General features: G+C 40.7%; 1 protein-coding gene across 2 annotated transcripts in view; it reads right to left on the bottom strand.

Moving 5' to 3' along the window:
* Nucleotides 1–5,467: 5,467 nt before the first annotated feature.
* slc9a1a (solute carrier family 9 member A1a) overlaps nucleotides 5,468–19,915 on the bottom strand; it is a 46,336-nt gene continuing 31,888 nt past the window's right edge. The window contains exons 6-13 of one of the 2 annotated variants that reach the window (XM_061776279.1): nucleotides 18,282–18,371; nucleotides 12,851–12,921; nucleotides 12,563–12,739; nucleotides 11,221–11,347; nucleotides 10,977–11,078; nucleotides 9,304–9,385; nucleotides 8,998–9,054; nucleotides 5,468–6,248 (exon numbers count right to left, since the gene is read on the bottom strand). In XM_061776279.1, coding sequence (XP_061632263.1) covers nucleotides 5,947–6,248; nucleotides 8,998–9,054; nucleotides 9,304–9,385; nucleotides 10,977–11,078; nucleotides 11,221–11,347; nucleotides 12,563–12,739; nucleotides 12,851–12,921; nucleotides 18,282–18,371 — 1,008 coding nt within the window. In that variant the 3' untranslated portion in view covers nucleotides 5,468–5,946. The remainder of the gene's footprint in view (nucleotides 6,249–8,997; nucleotides 9,055–9,303; nucleotides 9,386–10,976; nucleotides 11,079–11,220; nucleotides 11,348–12,562; nucleotides 12,740–12,850; nucleotides 12,922–18,281; nucleotides 18,372–19,915) is intronic. The other variant, XM_061776280.1, reaches the window with a different exon arrangement.

The following is a 19,915-nucleotide window of genomic DNA, read 5'->3' as shown; positions in this document are numbered from 1 at the left end:
TATTACAAGGAGTAAAGTCGTTAATATTATGGTTCAGTGTTAAAAAAAATAACGTGGTAATTGAACAAAAATCTATTTTCGGGTTGAGAAAATTGTAATTTACAATTTAACAAAGAGAATTAATAGGTATCATAGAATAAAGCTGCATTTTTTCCATCAAGATAAAGCTGTCGATTTTGACTAAGTCAATGGAAAAAGTCGAAATGGCAAAAATAACGTATTAATAACAGTATTGTTACGTGAAAGAAAGACAAAATATTATCAGGTCAGAATATTCAAAAGTTAAGCCGTTAAGTGTTTTCAACCCATAATAAAAGTTTTTCTTGTTATCGTCAAGATTAAACTACATGACGAGGATCCAGTTGAATTTGTAACTCTAATGTCAGCTGAAGAATCTTCAAGATCTTTAATTGTATTCCCAGCATGAACTAGCTATAGATTGTATTCTGAATGAATCCAAGGAGGTTTAAACATTCAATTAAGCCTTTAGAGCAACGTAAACATGAGATGTCAAGCACAATATATGTATTATTACAGTGCACAGATATGTATGCAAAGTAAAAAGGTACTTTGGAGACTGATACGTGCATTTAAAGCCATGATGGACATTCAATGAATCAAAAGGCAAATAATAGAAAAGCACATAAGTGTTTTTTAACACACAGAAAAAGCGGTGGTAAAAATGCTGGTGAGCTGCTGAATGAAGTCCACATTCCATAAAGTCGAAAAGTTAAAAACAAAAACTAGATGACAAAAGAGGATGAAATATCATTCTTTGTACATGCTCTATGGCTTTCGAAACCAAACATTTGCCTCGCAGGAGCAGAATGTTGGCCTGGAAATGTGTGTTCTGCTACCAAAATATCCCTTTTGTCATCGTGAAATAAAGACACTTTGGAAAAAATATCAAGTGAATTTAGCATACAAGGATTGCGCTTACACGTCTACGCCAGGGGTTGCGTTACCTTTCTAACTGGCACAGTACACAGACAAAGGAGGTTGTTAATCGTCCGCTGATATGATGTAAAAAAGTGTTTTTGCAATTAAACGAGAAGTAGGGCCACACTGAAATTACACTAAACGCACAAGAAAAAAGTAGCGAAAATAAAGTCAATAATTTGGAGAAAAGTCATAATTTCGAGAGGGAAAAAAAGTCATAATGTTCAGAGAATAAAGTTGTATATATCTCAATTGTCCCCCCAAAATGTCATTTTTATGAGAAAAAGTATTTCGATAAAAGACTTCCTGCTGTGAACAAGACAAGGCCAGAAAAATGTCCTAATGTTACAAGAATAAAATTGTAATGTTATGAGAAAAAAAAACAATGTTCAGTGAATAAAGATGCAGTTTGTCTGAAAATATATCGTTATTATTTTTTTAAAAAGTGTTATAATTATCAAAATTAAGTCATAACATTTCGAGAGTCAGTATTCATAGGTAAGTCCAATTTTTCTTGATGGGAAAAAGGCGTAATGTTACGAGAACATAGTTGTATTGTAGCAGTAGTAATGTTGTAAGAGTTGAGAAAAAGACTCGGGAATAACATTTTTAGAATATAACGTTCCCACAAACAAAAGGTTCTATTTTCATGTTTTTTCAAGGATCATATTGTCGCAATGTTAGGACAATAACCTTTATTTCCCACAATATTTTTGTGATATAAAACAAAATCATAATAAAACGAGACTAAATCCTAATGACATGACAATGTGAAAATACACTTGATATTACAGTTTTAATGTTCAGAATTCTAAATGTCACAGTTTTGAGAAGTCTTTTTCTCAAAAAAAAAAAAGTCATACTGTTATGAGGACAAAAATTTCATAATTTTATAGAATTAATCAGTCATAATATTACAAAAAATATATATATTTTTTGGTTCAGGAATAATGTTAGTATATAGCAATACTTTGAGAAAGAAGCCATAATGTAACAAGAATGAAGTTGTAACGGCGAGAATAAAGTTAACTTTTTCTTGTAACATTATAAGAATTTTTTTTTTCTTTTAAATCACAACTTTTTACTCAAAAATAGACTTGTAATATTTTGACTATATTTTCTGGTGGTATTTTTCCCCCTCTTTTCAGTGTAGCCCTAAGTACTCCTTTGTATAACGACCATGTGCAAAGGAACTTCTTACGCCAACAAAACATGCAATCATTAATGCCCCCATTTGATATCAGGTCACCTCAACGTTTTGCATGTTAATGTCATCTTAAAGGGTTCATAAATAGAATTAACATACATATTTTTTACACACTTCTACCCCTTTATGATGCATAGAACTGTATTAATTATTTAGCCATGCAGACCAGACAGTCTTCAAAGCTCGGATTCCCGTTCAAGTCATCATCCCGTTGCACAGTGATGAAGGGCGAGCAAAGAAAATGTGCGTGTCCACTCTTAATACAGCGAGCGTTGATTGTTTAGGTTTGCTGCAGTGACTTATAAAGGGAGCTACTTTCAACATTAAATACACATATTTAACGTCAGAGGGGCCATAAAAAAAAAAAGGCGCACAATGGATGACATCAGAACATTCGTCGTTTTTGCCCCTCTGTGAAATTCGGAAAGTGAGGAGTTTTTAAACAACATCCTGCTAAAATGTTAGCGAGAAAAAAAACGTCCAGCTTTAAACAGCATCCCACCATGGATGATAAACCTGTGAAGGAGTATTAGGGCCACACTGAAGATTAATATATATATATATATATATATATATATATATATATATATATATATATATATATATATACACACATATATATATATATACACATATACATATATACATATATATATATATATATATACACATATATACATATATATATATATATACACATATATACTTGACAGAACTGGCATCTTTCAAGAATAAAACAATTTTTCCAAGATAAAAAAAAAAACGACTGACTTGACTGAATGACAAAATAAATATCTTAACCTTATTTTCATATCTTATTTATTCTAGATAAAAACATTCATATTTAAAGAAAATACTTTTGGGGAGGAAAAAAGGCACAATCTTACAACCCCAATTCGAATGAGGTTGGGACGTTGTGTTAAACAAATAAAAACAGAATACAATGATTTACAAATCATCTTCAACCTATATGTAATTGAATACACTAGAAAGACAAGATATTTAATGTTCAAACTGATAAACTTGATTGTTTTTAGCAAATAATCATTAAGTTAGAATTTTATGGCTGCAACACGTTCCAAAAAAGCTGGGGCAGGGTCATGTTTACCACTGTTACGTCACCTATTTTTTTAACAACATTCAATAAAGGTTTGGACTCTGAAGACACTAATTGTTGAAGCTTTGTAGGTGGAATTCTTTCCCATTCTTGCTTGATGTAAAGCTTCAGCTGTTAACAGTCCGGGGTCTCCGTTGTCGTATTTTACAATTCATAATGCACCACACATTTTCAATAGGAGACAGGTCTGGACTGCAGGCAGGCCACTCTAGTACCCGCACTCTGTTACTACGAACCCACACTGTTGTAACACGTGCAGAATGTGGTTTGGCATTGTCTTTCTGAAATAAGCAGGGGCGTCCATGAAAAAAACGTTGCTTGGATGGCAGCATTGTTTCTCCAAAACCTGTATGTACCTTTCAGCATTAATGGTGCCTTCACAGATGTGTACGTTACCCATGCCATTGGCACTAACACAGCCCCATACCATCACAGATGCTGGCTTTTGAACTTTGCGTCCATAACAGTCCGGATTGGTTCTTTTCCTCACGACACGACGTCCACAATTTCCAAAAACAATTTGAAATGTGGACTCGTCGGACCACAGAACACTTTTCCACTTTGCATCAGTCCATCTTAGATGAGCTCGGGCCCAGAGAAGCCGGCGGCGTTTCTGGGTGTTGTTGGTAAATGGCTTTTGCTTTGCATAGTAGAGTTTCAAGTTGCACTTACGGATGTAGCGCCGAACTGTATTTACTGACATTGGTGTTCTGAAGTGTTGCTGAGCCCATGTGGTGATATCCTTTACACATTGATGTCGGTTTTTGATGCAGTGAGTGCCTAAGGGATAGAAGGTCACGGGCATTCAATGTTGGTTTTCGGCCTTGCTGCTTACATGCAGTGATTTCTCCAGATTCTCTGAACCTTTTGATGATATTATGGACCGTAGATGATGAAATCCCTAAATTCCTCGCATTTGTACATTGAGGAACATTGTCCTTAAACTGTTCGACTATTTTCTCACGCACTTGTTCACACAGACGTGAACCTCGCCCCATCTTTGCTTGTGAATGGCTGAGCAATTCAGGGAAGCTTCTTTTATACCCAATCATGGCACCCACCTGTTCCCAATTAGCCTGTTCACCTGTGGGATGTTTCAAAAAGGTGTTTGATGAGCATTCCTCAACTTTCTCAGTCTTTTTTGCCACGTGTCCCAGCTTTTTTGGAATGTGTTGCAACCATAAAATTCAGAGTTAATGATTATTTGCTAAAAACAATAAAGTTTATCAGTTTGAACATTAAATAGCTTGTCTTTGTAGTGTATTCAAATAAATATAGGTTGAACATGATTTGGAAATCATTGTATTCTGTTTTTATGTATTTTTAACACAATGTCCCAACTTCATTGGAATTGAGGTTGTACTGGAATACTTGGGGGGGCTTGCTTTTTTTTGTTTTCATTTGATGTTCTTGTTTTGTTGGCGGTCCTTGAATGCACCTCGTGCTCCATCAAAAGTGAACGTATGTTTTAGCTTCTCTTCCGATGCACCTAATACTAATAGCCTGGGTAGTCTACTTTGCAGCTACCACTTGCCTGTATTCCTTAACATTCAATGTAAATACAGAACAAAGTGAGTTGAATGACATAACAGCGTTTGTGTGAAGTGTAACCGTTTCCCATGTGTGATGTCGTGTCAGTCTGTGCTAGCATGTTATTTAGCAGAGTATGGTAACCAATACAAATGACAAGCCTCATGTGAAGGTGTTTTGTGTTGAATGTAACTATGAAATATCACTCTTTAGTAACATAGGTTGATGATTGATTGTGTACATACTAGATGTATGGTGTTGATGCTCTATGATGGTCTCTGCTTTAAGTACTTTGCTGCCATCTTGTGGCGTCCACACGCAATTACTTATGGATTTTCACAATTTGCTGCAGGGGCTGTTCAATGCGTGAATAGCTGGGGTTCACTAGTTGTATTAGTTTTCAATAAAAAGTTTTTATTGCAAAAAAGGAGTCAAATTACAAAGAGTAGTATTACTTTTTTCAAGGGAAAATAATATGGTAATTCCGTGATTGAAGTCGCAATTTAACACGTTAAGTCTTATTTTAACATGCCTTGCTCTATTTTCAACAATGTTTTATTTTTTTTAAAAATGACCTTATTCTTGATAAAATCTTACTGTTCTCACCAAGTTGCTATTTTTTCTCCCCCCCAAAAAATACAACTTGAGTCTCACAAGAAATCTTTTCTCATATGTATAATTTTCAAGATTGCTCCTTTATTCTCGTCGTATATATTACTTTCCTTCATGTGTGACCATAATACTCCTTAATACCATCTGAAATACTTTGGCGATCCCTGAAATTAAAAGCCAGTGCTGAAAAAAAATAATAATGCACCGAGTGACACAAAATAAGGCAAAAATATGTGGCAAGAGGTCCTGTGTGATTTCAAGCGACAGAATGAGTGCGATTACGTTCGATTTGGGACCAGCTGAGAATCTCGCCCATTGATATTATACACAAAAAGTAATTATCTAAAAGAACTACAAACAGTCCCTTTGGTAATGCATAGTTCATTCCTGAATGTCTAGTAACCGTGACTGTGTCTCTTAAAAGTAAAGAGTGATGACGACAAAAGGACTAATGGCTCTTTTGGTTTTTTTTTCAGCTCACAGTTTTTGGCTATTCGTCTTGAGCATTGAAGCACGCACCTTCCTCCATATGACAACTTTTTTAAGGCAGGAAGGGTTCGTCTTCATCCTCTGCGTGGGGCCCGGGGTCACTCAGGTACCTAACCAGCTTCTCTCTGGTGCTGGGGTCAATCTCACCCGCCTTGTGGTGCTCGTTGGGGCCGGCGGGCGGCTTCATCATCAGACCGCCATCCTCCTCACCCACCTCCACTTCTGCCGCCGCCTGGCCAGCTTGCTGGAACTCGTCCAAGATGTTGACCGAGTCAGGTGACTGGGGGGAGGCCAGGTCCACCTGGATGGTGGGAACGCTGTCCAACGCTGGCTTCATGCTGTAGGCTTGAGGGTCTGCGGGGGTGCGAGAGTGTTAAAATGGCAAAGAAACTTGTCGATGGGGCGCCATTTCTCAAAGCATGTCCACACAAACATGAGTATTTTTTTAATGTCATCTTTCAATCCTTTTAGTCTTTTGGGGTCCACACAGAAAGATAGTTTTTTTTTTTTTTTTTTTTTTTTTAATAAAAAGCATTTACTTTAATTTCTCATGTATAATGCGAGCTCCCAAAATAGATTCTAAAAATCAGGTAAACCCCTCTATGTAAATGCGTACCCATGACTCCCTATCCATTTCCGTCCATCCATCCATTTTCTGAGCCGCTTCTCCTCACTAGGGTCGCGGGCGTGCTGGAGCCTATCCCAGCTGTCATCGGGCAGGAGGCGGGGTACACCCTGAACTGGTTGCCAGCCAATCGCAGGGCACATACAAACAAACAACCAGTCGCACTCACAGTCACACCTACGGGCAATTTAGAGTCTCCAATTAATGCATGTTTTTGGGATGTGGGAGGAAACCGGAGTGCCCAGAGAAAACCCACGCAGGCACGGGGAGAACATGCAAACTCCACACAGGCGGGGCCGGGGATTGAACCCGGGTCCTCAGAACTGTGAGGCTGGCGCTCTAACCAGTCGCCCACCGTGCCGCCCCTATCCATTTATATACTGTATTTAGATGCAATTAATGTTAGCAGTGATCCTCTCCTAATTTGTTTTTCTACTCACTTTTAATCAGTAATATTATTAATACTAAGGTTTACTTGTTCTTCTAATGTATTTAATATAGTGGCACACCCTATTGTTATTGTTACCCTATTTTAACACTGCAGCTTAATGGAAGTATTTTCCACCTCCCACATGACCATTGGCACGTCAGGCTTGTGCCACGAAAGCGAGAGAAGTCATGTGCCCGGATAACATGTTCACTCCTGGTGCCAGATAATAATAAAAATAAAAAAATTGTTAAGACGCACAACAAAAACTGTAGGGAATAAACACACAAAAACTTGATTAACATTGACATTATTACAGCTATTTATGGGATTAGGGAACTAATTGACTTAAAACAGCATTTTAACAAGTATACAATGGCACACTGGGACATCCTATGATAGCAAGCCGCTGTGACGATGTCAACTATGATGTCATCGTTAAAACATTGCGGCTTACTCTCAGAGGATTTCCCAGCGTGTCTAGCGCCGTTGTATAGTTGTTAAATGTTACGGTCAAGTGGTTTATGTCAGTTGGTCCCCTAATACCACAAATAGTTGTAACAATGTGAACAAGGCGTCAACACCGGATGCAAAGAGAACTTTAGCCTCGCAGCTTGGCACCCGGGGGCGTAATAAAATAGTGTGCACCAAGCAACTGTTCAATGTGGACACGCCGATAATCTCAGATGCAGATTTGTTTTTTCCCCAATATCCGGAAAAATCAGTGTTATGGCCATAATGAGTCAAGGTTCAGTGATTTCCGTAACAAAATATGGCCATTCCGTAACATTTGGCAGCTCTGTTTTGGATCTTATGTGGCTCAGTACAGTGTGCTCTTTTTCTTTATTTTTCGTATTTGTTAATTATGTTTATATGGTTATGTATTTTAATGGTTTCACTAAAACAAAAAAACAATAAATTTCTTTTGTACAGTGGCATTAACATCATTCTGTGACGACCCTAGCAACTCAAAACACTCATCTCTAATCATCTTTCCCTGTTGGAATGAAGAGAAATACCATTAGTCTGTTCCAGCCTCACCCCCCAAAAACTGTTGCTCCACAGTTTGTGTTCAAATATTCATTGCTCAAAGGGTTATAACACCACAACACCGACAATACGTTAGCCCGTCTATGGCGTTTTGCATTATTTGTCAGCATTAAGCTCGACGGACTTATCCACAGTGAAGCAAAGCTATGTGGTTGCTTTAAAACACAAACGTGTAATTTTCTTTGTTGTATGTTTAGTTTGGCAATTAACTTTAACTCAGAGAGGCTTTAAACAGCTTGAAGCTTCTTTTTAAAAGATTTGCTCATAATGCCAAATTGCTGCTTGTTGTGAAGTGAGCATTTGTATCTCAAATTATGCTCACAAATCAAAGCAAAAATAAAAAAGCCCAAATGCCGGCTCGTATCTTAGAATCAGAATCATTTTTATTTGCCAAGTATGTCCAAAAAACACACAAGGAATTTGTCTCCGGTAGTTGGAGCCGCTCTAGTACGACAACAGACATTCTCTATCTGTATCTCTAAAAGATCTTAAATCAGGATACTCGTGTCTCAAGGCACCACTGCATAATACATTTCCAAAACGCACAACAAGTTTTTGTGTTTAATTGTTAAGTTCCATTTCAACATTGTCATTATGTGACTTTTTCCAGGGGCTAGCAGACAACCTGTTTCTCTGGTTAAAAAAAAAACAAAACGATCCATGTGGACTAACACCATTTATGCGGCCCAGGATTCATTTGAATTATTATTATTATTTTTTTAAATACTCGTGTGCGTGGGGACAGTCATTCCATCGGTGTGCGCACAAAAGATGAACACATTCTCTGTGTAGGACAAAAACCAGATCAACAAAACCATTAAGAAAAAGAAAAAAAACAATGCACAATGCAGGAATTGTAAATTAGGGATAATTTCAAACTATGAAACGAACTAATTGGGTAGTTAACTAGCAGCACGTGTGAGGCATGCGTGTTAGGGCTCTGGTGATGGTGACTAGTTGCATCAGGAGGGGTTATTATCGTCACTCCTCTGGCCACATACCTGGACCGACGGTGTCCGCTTTCTGCTGCCGAGCGGGTTTGAAATCATTTTCTCTGCCTAAAAAAATGAGACCACACCCTGGTTTACATGGCGGCCGCTACATGCAAACATAGTTCCATCAGCAGGGGGGAAATACCTTGAGTGGAATACAAAGTTGTGGTGGCAGAGATTATTATTAATATTGCTGTGTGACCATAAAGCAAACAAAAGGTATGTGGGTGTGAATGCTCCCTGTGTGCGCATAGCGGCGCGGTAAAGCGGGAGTGTTTACACTGCGTTTAGGGAGGCACAGACGGATGTGTTTACCTGAGGCCAGTCTGGCTCTGCGCAGGGTCGGCGAGTCGGGGGGAGCGGCGGGCACCGTCAGGTAGTTATTCATGTTTTGGATCTGGGAAAAGACAAGGACATTAGTACATTAGTATTAATATCTTGGCCCTCTGTGTGGATCAAAATGCTAAGGTCAAAATAACTTAAGCCTCCCCCTTCTTTTTTTTAACACTGCCTAGAAAAGCCAGCATTTTCACTGTTCTATTTACAGTGAAGCCCAAATATTCGTGGCTCAGATGTCATGAATTTTCAAAATCACCCATTTTTGGCATTAATCCATCCTTTATTATTTACTTAAAATCACTTCTTTTTTGCTTGGGCCAAAGCAAAACAAATAAAAATAAAAACAAAAAGAAATCACATTGGCGCCACCTGGTGGAATCCTTGTGGTGTCGTTGGGTATAATTCATTGAGAGTGTTACTCATGGTTTTACACTATTAGCGACAGGGCACTCCCTTTTCCCTGCGAATTGTGGGGATTCACCGTAAACAGGATCGACACGGAATGAGGGGATAAAGCCGACCCGCTGCCTGTGTGTTAAGGCATTCTGCAATGCCAGGCAGGGGTGTGAAGTTTAAATTGTCGCAGTTGCACCAAATGCTTGAACTGACATTGCAGGATACCGTATTGCTGCGTGACAGCGCACACAATGGCAAGGGTTCTGCGTTAAAGGTACAGGTGGATAAATCCCAGTGCTTCTGTTACAGTTCCAATTCAGCTTATTTTGCTGCATGGGTTCGGTGTATTAAAGGTACCGATACGGACCGAGGGGTTGAAGTCAACCTGGGAATTTACCTGCCTTTGAGATATATAGCCTGTCTTTGCTGGGTTTTCTGTAAGACACTCTGATGTGGCTATTTTGCAGGATCTCTATTTAAAAGAGGCTTTAGTTAAGTAGCCCCTTTCTGAGTGAAAAATGCAGGTACGGGGTGTTGGGTTCTATGTGAAAGGCAATATGATGCGACCATTTTTTTCGGGATCTCTGTGTAAAAGAGCCTATATTTGTTAACTGCTACACCATCAAAAAAATGATACATTCGCTGCGAAAACTGAAATCTAATCAAGATTAAATATCTCAAATTTAGGAAACATATGCTTGCTCCGCTGCCCCAAAAAATTCTTACAGGGCAGTTTTTGTGAAAGAGCATTTCACTTGCTTCAAGTAGTTTGTTTTTTCATTACAAATCTTAAGGTATTCTAACTTGTTACTGAGATTTAATTATTGGTTATGTTTAAAATTAGCTTAAATATAAGAACTACTAGAAATATATAGTTATAGATATACACTAGCTTAAAGACATCATTGGCAGTGTTTGAGGCTAGCTATTTTTACTTGTTTGAAGAAATCTTGTTTACGATACGTTTCACACCATTTTGCTTAAATTAAGTAATCTATTTCTCATTTCATTACCTTTTCCCCCACTTTTTAAGCCTAATTTCTACAGTGTGTTACAGACAAAAGCATTGCCACACCATTTGACCACTAATTAGACCTAAAGGAAGTGATATACAATCTCACCAACAGCTTCCACTTTTCGAGGAAGACTTTCTATAAATTGCTGGAATTTTTATCCCAGAGGAGTTTTTTGGGGTTGAGGACAGTGTTCTGGGCAGTCCCATATGAATGGAAAAAAAGGGAACCTCGGCATACCTTCTTATCCAGTGTAATCATCTTCTGCTTCTTGAGGAGGAATTCACTCAAGTTGTCTTCGTACGGATCAACCAACAGGGTGTGCCGGTTGTAGGAGCGCAGCTGAGAACATCACAGTGAGGAATAGAAAATTGGATTAATCTTAAAATATACTGCTTTTCCCGGAGTTTGATCATTAAATGACAGCAGGAAGAAAACACTCCATCTTTCAGGGATGATAACGACATAGTAAGAGTAGCATTACCCTTTGCCTCGTCTTCTGGAGGTTGCCCCGGAGGATCTTGCGGATCTCCTCCTCCCGGCTTTTGGATAGCTGAGGCAAAGCACGCTCCTTGGGCTTGGCAGGTGGCGGCTTCTTGGGCTGGATGTTTCTGAGATGCGAGTAAGAAACACATGGCGTCACACAATCATCCCACTGAATGTTAGCTCATAATTCTCACTTTTGGCGGCGTAGGATCTTGTGTTATCGACCGCAGCGCGATGGGCGAATGTACTCATCCATTCAACTTTTACGTTCAGTCAGTGAAAAATGATTCAACTGCTCACAAGGAGCAGCTGGGGAGCAACGCGATGGGCAAATGGACTCATCCATTCAAGTTTTACGTTCAGTCAGTGAAAAATGATTCAACTGCTCACAAGGAGCAGCTGGGGAGCAATGTGCAACTTTATCACACCGTTGGAACTTGCAGCCACGCAGTAGTAACACTTTGTGACCCATGAGGGCCGTGACTGCACAGAAGAATAAACAACTTTTTTTTTTTTTTTTGACTGTTTGAGTCTTTGATGATCTATCTTGTTCTCTTTGCCACACTTGTCTATGTGGTCTACAGTTTTGATGCCTGCTAAATCCAATAACTTGGGCAAAATGCTTGCAATTTTGCATCAACAATTTCACTAGGACAGTGCTTCTAAAAGTGTGGTACTAGTAAAACTAGTGGTATCCAGGCTTCCTCTGGTGGTACGCCAAATAATCACTGCCTTTACAGTTCAGTTGTATTTAAGTTTTTAGTCCAACACAGTAGCATTCAATCCTTACGAATTGCTTGTTTTTAAGCTATTATCCATTTTCCGTGCCGCTCATCCTCACTGTCAAAAAATATTTTCCCATAATTAAACACAGTGTTAATGTTCAAACCCTGCATGTTACAGTGGCTTATAAAATATACTTTTTAGGAATAAAAAAAAAAAAATGCTCTAGTTTTTGATGAACACTTGGGCTTGCTAACCTACTGTATTTTAATATGGTCATTATGGTGGTACTTATAGAGCTAATTTTTTTTGTTTATGTGGTACTTGGTATAAAACGTTTGAGAACAACTGCTCTAGGATACTTCAATCATTGGGCTCATTTGGGCGAGTTCACTAGGAGTTTGTCAAAGTACAATCCCTGGAATTCGCTCCAAGGGGCTGCTAAATAAAACAAAGTGGACAACTTCCTGTTCAATTTCGAACTGAGGTCCTTGGGACTTTTTTTGTGCATCTTGTTATGATGAGATCCACCCAATTTTGTATTGATTGGTGAAACTGGTGTCAGGGGCTATTTTTCCAGGATGCGTCTGATCTATGGCTAACGACTTTGTACTCACTGCATGGAGACGGTGGAGGGTATGGCAGAGGGCAGTTTGACGCCGCCTCCACTCTCCACCAGCTCGATGGCGTGCTTCATCTCTAACTTGTGGTAGAAGGCGATGAGCTGAGGCTCCTTGGAGCGCTCGCCGGCGATCAGGCACTTCTTCACGTACTTCTTGTTGAAGCGGTTTAGCCTGGAAGGAGAGGGAAAGGGATGCCATTTCTTGTCAATATGCAGTAGACACCGGACCTACCATTTGTGTATAGACGTTTTTGAATGTCCATTAAATGATTGAAAAGCATACTTGTCCTTCCAGTGATGATGTCCATAATGTCCACAGATGTCCTCAATGCCAGTCAGGAGGTGGTCAAGGAACTAAATGTGAAGAAAACAAGACCATCCTATGAGAAAAAAAATCTTCCACTGTTATGGAAATTTTAGAATGATTCCATCAATCATTTCAATTTATAGGACTGGCCTCCCAGCGCTTCTCAAAAGGGTTGAGGTCAGGGAATGATGGCGGCGACACCATTAGTATTCTTCTGTTTATACTTGGCAGCAAAATATTCAACGGTATATTTTTGAAGCATGAGATGATGTTTGGAGAGCACGGTGACAAGTGGTTCAGCAAGTCTGCCTCACAGTCCTAAGGTTTGGGGTTCGAATCTCAGCTTGTGCAGTTTGCATGGGCTTTTTCTGGGTACTCTGGCTTCCTCCCATTTTCCACAAACATGCATGCAAAGTTCATTGAAGACTAAATTGGCCATTGCTGTGAATGTGCTTCTTTGTCAGTAAATTTTTCCTTAATTAGCCTTTGTCAAAACTAAATCTTTTGCGTTCTCAGTTTTCTTGTCCAGTGTTTTCACTCCTTTTGCGAGGCATTGGACTATTGCATGCATGTCATCAGGAAAAAAATATCCCTTTTCCTTAATATGCCTAAAACTCTGACTCACTTAATCGTGAAGAATATCCTCATTTTCAACATCCCCCGAAAGTAATTTTCCTTTAATTAGGCTCAGCAGGGAACTAATTATCAAACTTGTCTGTGATTGATATCAGTGCTCTAAAGAGAGGAGAAACAATATGTTAAAAAAATTAAATAAAAAAATAATAATTTAACAACAATGCTTTTTTAACTTAAATCAGAATTTGGAAGACAGTGTATAAGCTGTCTGGAGCCATTATGGGAACAATATGCAACCGGCAACACGTGCCCATTTTGGGTGTTTTTTTTTTCAGAATCATCTTTATTTGCCAAGTATGTCCAAAAAAACACAAGTGATTTGTCTCCAGTAGATGGAGCCGCTCTAGTACGACAACAGACAGTCAATTGACAGAACACTTTTGAGACACACAGACATCGAGAAAAACAGTCACTGTGCAATAAAAGGTTGCTAGTTATCTGGTAATGCCGGTACATTTTGTATTTTTTTTGACAATTGTGCAACAAGATGCAGAGTCCTCTAGCACTTAGAGCAGTTTGAATGAGTAATATAGCAATAGTCTGATGCAATGACCATTGTGAAAAGGGCGCTGAGTGTATGCAATTTAAAGTGACTAGTAGCACGATAATCTGGGACAATGTTGATTGTGCAAATGTTGCAGATACTCCTCAGTCAGTGTGTAAGTGGAGCAGATGCTACTCTGGCATGAGTGGCCAGTATTGGTCAACAACAGATATGCAAATAGTGCAGTGTGGCGAGACTACTACAGTGAGTGCACGAGTATGTATAATTGGCCCGACAGAAATGTGACAACAAACTCAAGACAAAAAAATTGGCAGCATGTTGCAATGGAATTGTAGGTTAGCTGTTTAAAAAGTTGATTGCAAGAGGGAAGAAGCTGTTGGAACGTCTGCTAATTCTAGTTTGCATTGATCGGTAGCGCCAACCTGAGGGAAGGAGCTGGAAGAGCTGGTGACCGGGATGTGGAGGTTCCGAGAGGATTTTGCATGCTCTTGTCTTAGTTCTGACAGCATGCAAGTCCTCAAGGGAGGGTAGGGGAGTACCGACAATCTTTTCAGCAGTTTTGATTGTCCGTTGCAGTCGGAGTTTGTCCTTTTTTGTAGCAGCACCAAACCAGACTGTGATGGAAGAACACAGGACTGATTCGATGACCGCTGTGTAGAACTGCCTCAGCAGCTCCTGTGGCAGGCCGTGCTTTCTCAGAAGACACAGAAAGTACAAGCTCTGATGGGCCTTTTTGAGGACGGAGTTGATGTTGATCGCCCACTTCAGGTCCTGAGAGACTGTAATTCCCAGGAACTTGAAAGTCTCGACGGTTGACACAAGGCAGCTGAACAGCGTGAGGGGCAGCTGTGGCGAAGGATGACTCCTGAAGTCCACGATCATCTCTACAGTGTTGAGCGTGTACCGCTCCAGGTTGTGTCGGCCGTACCACAGCTCCAGGCGCGCCACTTCCTGCCGATATGCAGACTAGTCACCGTCTTTGATGAGGCCGACGACAATGTGTCATCTGCAAACTTCAGTGACAGCCGGGTGCGTTCAGCTGCAGTCGTTTGTGTAGAGAAAGAAGACCAGCAGAGAGAGGACACAACCTTGGGGTGCCCCAGTGCTGATGCTGCGTGTGGATGAGGTGGTCTCCCCTCTGGAATGCTGGAGGAGCGTTTGAAACAGTATGGTACTTTGCACAGTTCCAGAGATCTATTGAAGATCTGTGTGAAGACTGGAGTGAGCTGGTCCGTGCAGACTTTGAGCCAGGATGGGGACACATGGTCTGGGCCCGCCGCTTTGCGTCTCAGATCCTGTTCGTGGATGGTTAACGCAGAAGTCTGTGTGTGGTGTGATTGTGGTCAGTGGTGCGGCTGGGTGGGTGTGGGGTTTGAAAGTGTCCTTTTCAAATCTACAGTAGAAGATATTCAAGTCGTTGGCTAGTGTGCTATTGTTCTCAGCTTGGGGTGATTGTCGCTTGTAATTGGTCAGCGATTGGAATACATGCGAGACTGATTTAGAGTCGTTAGCGCTAAATTGATTTTCCAACATTGCTGCATAGTTTCTCTTTGCAATGTTAATTTCTTTAGTCAGCTGGTTTCTTGCTCGATTATACAGGGCCCTCTCTGATATGCGCCTTCCTTAGCTTGGCGAAGTTGCTTAAGTTTGGCAGTGAACCACGTCTTGTTGTTATTGAATGTGCGACTTTGTTGGTACACTCACTTCTTTACAGAAACTAATATAGGATGTGAGTGTCCGTATATTCATCCAGGCTGCCAGCTGAATTTTCAAAGACATTCCAGTCTGTGCAGTCTAAACAGCTGTGAAGTTCTATCTTTGCTTCATTGGTCCACTTTGTCACTGTTTTCACTGTAGGCTTCACGCATTTAAGTTCTTGCCTGTATGTCGGTATTATGTGAATTAAGCAGTGATCAGACGAGCCGAGTGCACCACAAGGTTTGGCACAGTATGTGTTATTTAGCGTAGTATAGCAGTGGTCTAACATTTTATTTTCCCTGGTAGGACAGTCGATGTTTTGCTTGTATTCAGGGAGTTCGTGGTTGAGTTTAGCTTTGTTAAAGTCCCCAAGAATAATGAGGGGTGAGTCCGGGTGTTTTTTTTTCCCCAATTTCGTTTACTTGTTCGGCGAGCATTAGCAGTGCGGCGTTCGTGTTAGCTTGAGGCGGAATGTAGACACCAGCGAGAATGAATGATGCGAATTCACGAGGCGAGTAGAATGGCTTAGAGTTCAAAAACAGCGACTCTAAATGCGGGCTGCGGTATGTGCTGAGCTCCGTGACGTCCGAACACCATTTTTCATTGATATAGAAGGATATCCCACCGCCTTTTGTTTTCCTCGATGATTCCATGTCGCGGTCTGCCCGGTGAAGATGGAAGCCGGGAAGCATGACGGCGCCATCGGGTACAGCCTCACAAAGCCAAGTCTTCGTAAAGCACATGGCGGCGGAACGTCAGAAGTCGTTACTGGTCTTTATCAGAAGATGAAGCTCGTCCATTTTGTTGGGTAGGGAGCATAGATTCGCGAGGTGGATCGACGGAAACGGCAATCTGTATCCTCTCTTGCGGAGCTTCACCTGGATGCCGGCTCGCTTGCCTCTGTGGCGCCGCCTTCGTCTCCATGCGCCAAAGACCGCGGTTGCTGCTCCGGTGAGTAACTCAGGGTAAAAACTGAGCGGATTTGCGAAAGTTGGTGAAAGAAAGTCCGGAGTAGCCTCCTTGATAGTTAGCAAGTCTCCCCTTGTGTAAGTGAGTCGTGCAATGTCTCCAAAGACGAACGAAAAACACAAAAACAAAAACAATACGAGAGCGCGTAACCGAGGCATCCACACAGGTAGGCGCCATCTTGTTTGTTGCTCAGCTGGCAGTTGAGGCTCTCTGACTGTTGCTAAGGCTTTAACACATCAAAATAGAAATTACTGTCACTAGAGAGCCAACGGTTATGTCTCGTCTTCTCAAACAGGTCTCTCTAAAATAGTGAGCGTTGTGTGTAGTGAATAAAAGTGGTACTCTGTTGTCGTCATTGTGACATGTTTTATTAGTGTCAAGATGGAATTTTCAGTTTGCATTATTGACAGACTGCCTTGCAGCAGTGCAGCTCTCATGCATGTGCAAGTAAAGCTCTTATTTTGGTTAAGTGAAAGCAAGGGTGACTCCTTGTAAACGTACGTCTGTGTGTGTGCGCCTGTGTGTGTGTGTGTGTGTGTGTGAGTGACTCATGCTACAAAATGTGGTCACGCACAGAATTATTTATATGCCAAAAACAGTGGAGAGGAGGAGTGTGTTCAGGTTGTATTAGACAAGTCGCAACAAGGTATTTTGCTTTTAAAAAAAAAAAACTTAAGCTTAACTTATGAAAAATGTTCATGTCAAGTGTTAAACAGTTCATGCCTTTTAAAGCATCAGTAATACAATAACCAAATTAGGCCTGTCGGAAATAATATACTTTTTTATAAAAGCATACATCTACCTTTGTATAGATTCCATTAGATTATAATAGCTCATATTAAGATTCTATTTACTAGTTATTTTTTGTCAGTTCAACCTGTGTTTCGAGCATAATGACGCTCCTGATTGTAAAAATTGTTTATCTAACACCAAATGGACCATTTTAGATCCACTCGTTATGACGCATACCCACGTCCATCCCGGTACGGCACGTAATCTCACATGCTGTGTTCATTGACCCTCACCCTCAAGCCTTCTTTACACTCACGCGGACGGCGACCGCGCTGATGTCACTGCGGCTGTCTCACGCGTAGTTGGCCTTTATACCAGAGCGCAAACCACGCGCGCTGTTTTGAAAGTGTGCTGCAGTTCTCCTCCAAGTCGGGGGTGTCGCTACGGCTGGTATTGGTTAGGACACCACACGGTGGAGTTTCTTTTTTTTTTTGCTACTTCCAGTAGCTGTTTTTACTTTCCTTACTTTACTTTACTTTCAGTAACAAAGCAACAACAATGGCAACCGCGACAGAACAAATGGAACTAGATGACCAGATGATAAGTTTAATTATGCTGCAAAATTGATCGAGAAGGCGGCGACGTAGATGGTATGTCGAACCAATGGGCACGCTGGTACGTCATCACAGCATGTGACTAAAACGGACCAATCACGAGAGATGATCTCCGCGGCGTTCAACGTTGTTGGATGCGCGGCAAGCTACGCAGAGGAGCCGTGCGGGGCAATTCGTCGGTCACGTGATGCAATGCAGGCGTTGTTGGCCATGCGATCGCGGGAGTATAAAGAGGTCTTTACTGTAGATGTACCTGAGTGTGGATCTCCTCATTGATGGAGCGCTTGGCCTCCTGTTTCTTCTTCACTGCCAGCAGGTCCACCAGAGGCTTGATGGTCATGCCCTGAGATGAGACCAACCAAAAGGAAGTTACCCTTTGTTTTCAATCACTGATTAACATTATGCTACAAAAAAAACTACAGCAAACTTAGAATGGTTACGCCAGAGCAATCATTTTGTCTATCAAACTGATGGATGGACCCATTTGGATGGCGTTTATCTGCTGCCTGCTGTCACATCAGTGAGCTGATTAAACTGGCTGTCAGGTTAAGTAGAAGAGCCTGGAGTGCATTATAACATCCATTAGCCTAAGCAAACTAAACTTACATGGTGAGGATATTAAACACGCATTGTTTCTTCAACAACAAGTGAGGTGTGTACCTTACAAATGGAGTCAGTAAGTCAGCAAACACCTAAAGGGGACCTATTTTGCCAAACCAACTTTTTCTAGTTTTTGGGATGCAATATTGTCTCTATGGTGCCTCAGTAAATATGTGAAATATGAATTTAAAGCATCAACGCATTCCTGAGTTCCAGACATTTTTCTGCCAAGAGGCCTGAAATCAGGTCATTCAAATTTTCCAAGCGCATCTACGTCACTAGCGAAGATCTCCGCCTTTCCGCTCCCAAGCTAGCACTGTCAACATAAACACGTGTCCTCTCACAAGTGGGTCTTCTACACAGAGGCAACCAATCAGTGGAAAGGGGGCGGTCTTAGCCATATATCGACAAAGCAGATACAAAACTGGACCAAACAGAAATTGATGTCAGAGGGGCCTTTTCTGGACACTCTCATGACAAAAATGTTTTTTAAAATGAAATTGACACTTTTATACTAAGTCCATGTTAGAGAGTTACTCTATGGCAGTCCAAAATACAGGACCTTTAATCAAGGTAAAATGGCCTCCTATGGAATATTCTAAGGAAGGAATGTTTACCCTGTTTTCACCTTGGGCCACAAAGTAATTTGGGTTGCATTAAAGAGGCTGCTTCTAATGGTAAACCACAAAAGTATTATCACTCCGGATGCAACGGTACAGGGAGGGGGGGAAAAAATCAATAAATAAATAAATTTAAAAAACTGTTCGGAACGTACCTTGGTTTTTAAATTTAAGGTTCGGTTGGGAACAAACTGCATATCTTTTGTGTGAAGAGGGACAGATTTAATGACATTAAAATGCAGATTAACAGCTCCAAGCGGTAATTTAAAAGAAAGAAAAGTTGTCACGGTTGGGGTTGTCGAAGGCGAGGAAGGCAAGGCAAAAACGTGGGGGACCCAAGTTCAGGGAAGAAGGGAGGCAAGGTAGGAGTGCAGGAGTCTCAAAAAATAATATTTAATCTCCAAAAAGGGGCAAACAAGGAACATGGATAAAGCAAAACTAAACAAAGTCCCACAACAGGTAACAACCAAACCAAAGTAACAAAGAAAACACTTGAATATCAAAAACTGGAAGCAAACTATGACTGGTGAGTAAGACGTGGAACAGATAGGGACAATGACACCTGACAATGATATACCACATTGACAATGAACCGACAAGAAGTGAAAGAAACCAGGGAACTAAATACAAACAGATTGACGAGACAACGTGGAACACCTGGACAAGA

Source organism: Phyllopteryx taeniolatus, chromosome 6, assembly GCF_024500385.1.
Source record: "Phyllopteryx taeniolatus isolate TA_2022b chromosome 6, UOR_Ptae_1.2, whole genome shotgun sequence".
NCBI classification, from domain to species: domain Eukaryota; kingdom Metazoa; phylum Chordata; class Actinopteri; order Syngnathiformes; family Syngnathidae; genus Phyllopteryx; species Phyllopteryx taeniolatus.
The sequence above is the reverse complement of the archived record's forward strand: the minus strand, read 5'-3'. Positions and strand labels throughout refer to the sequence as shown.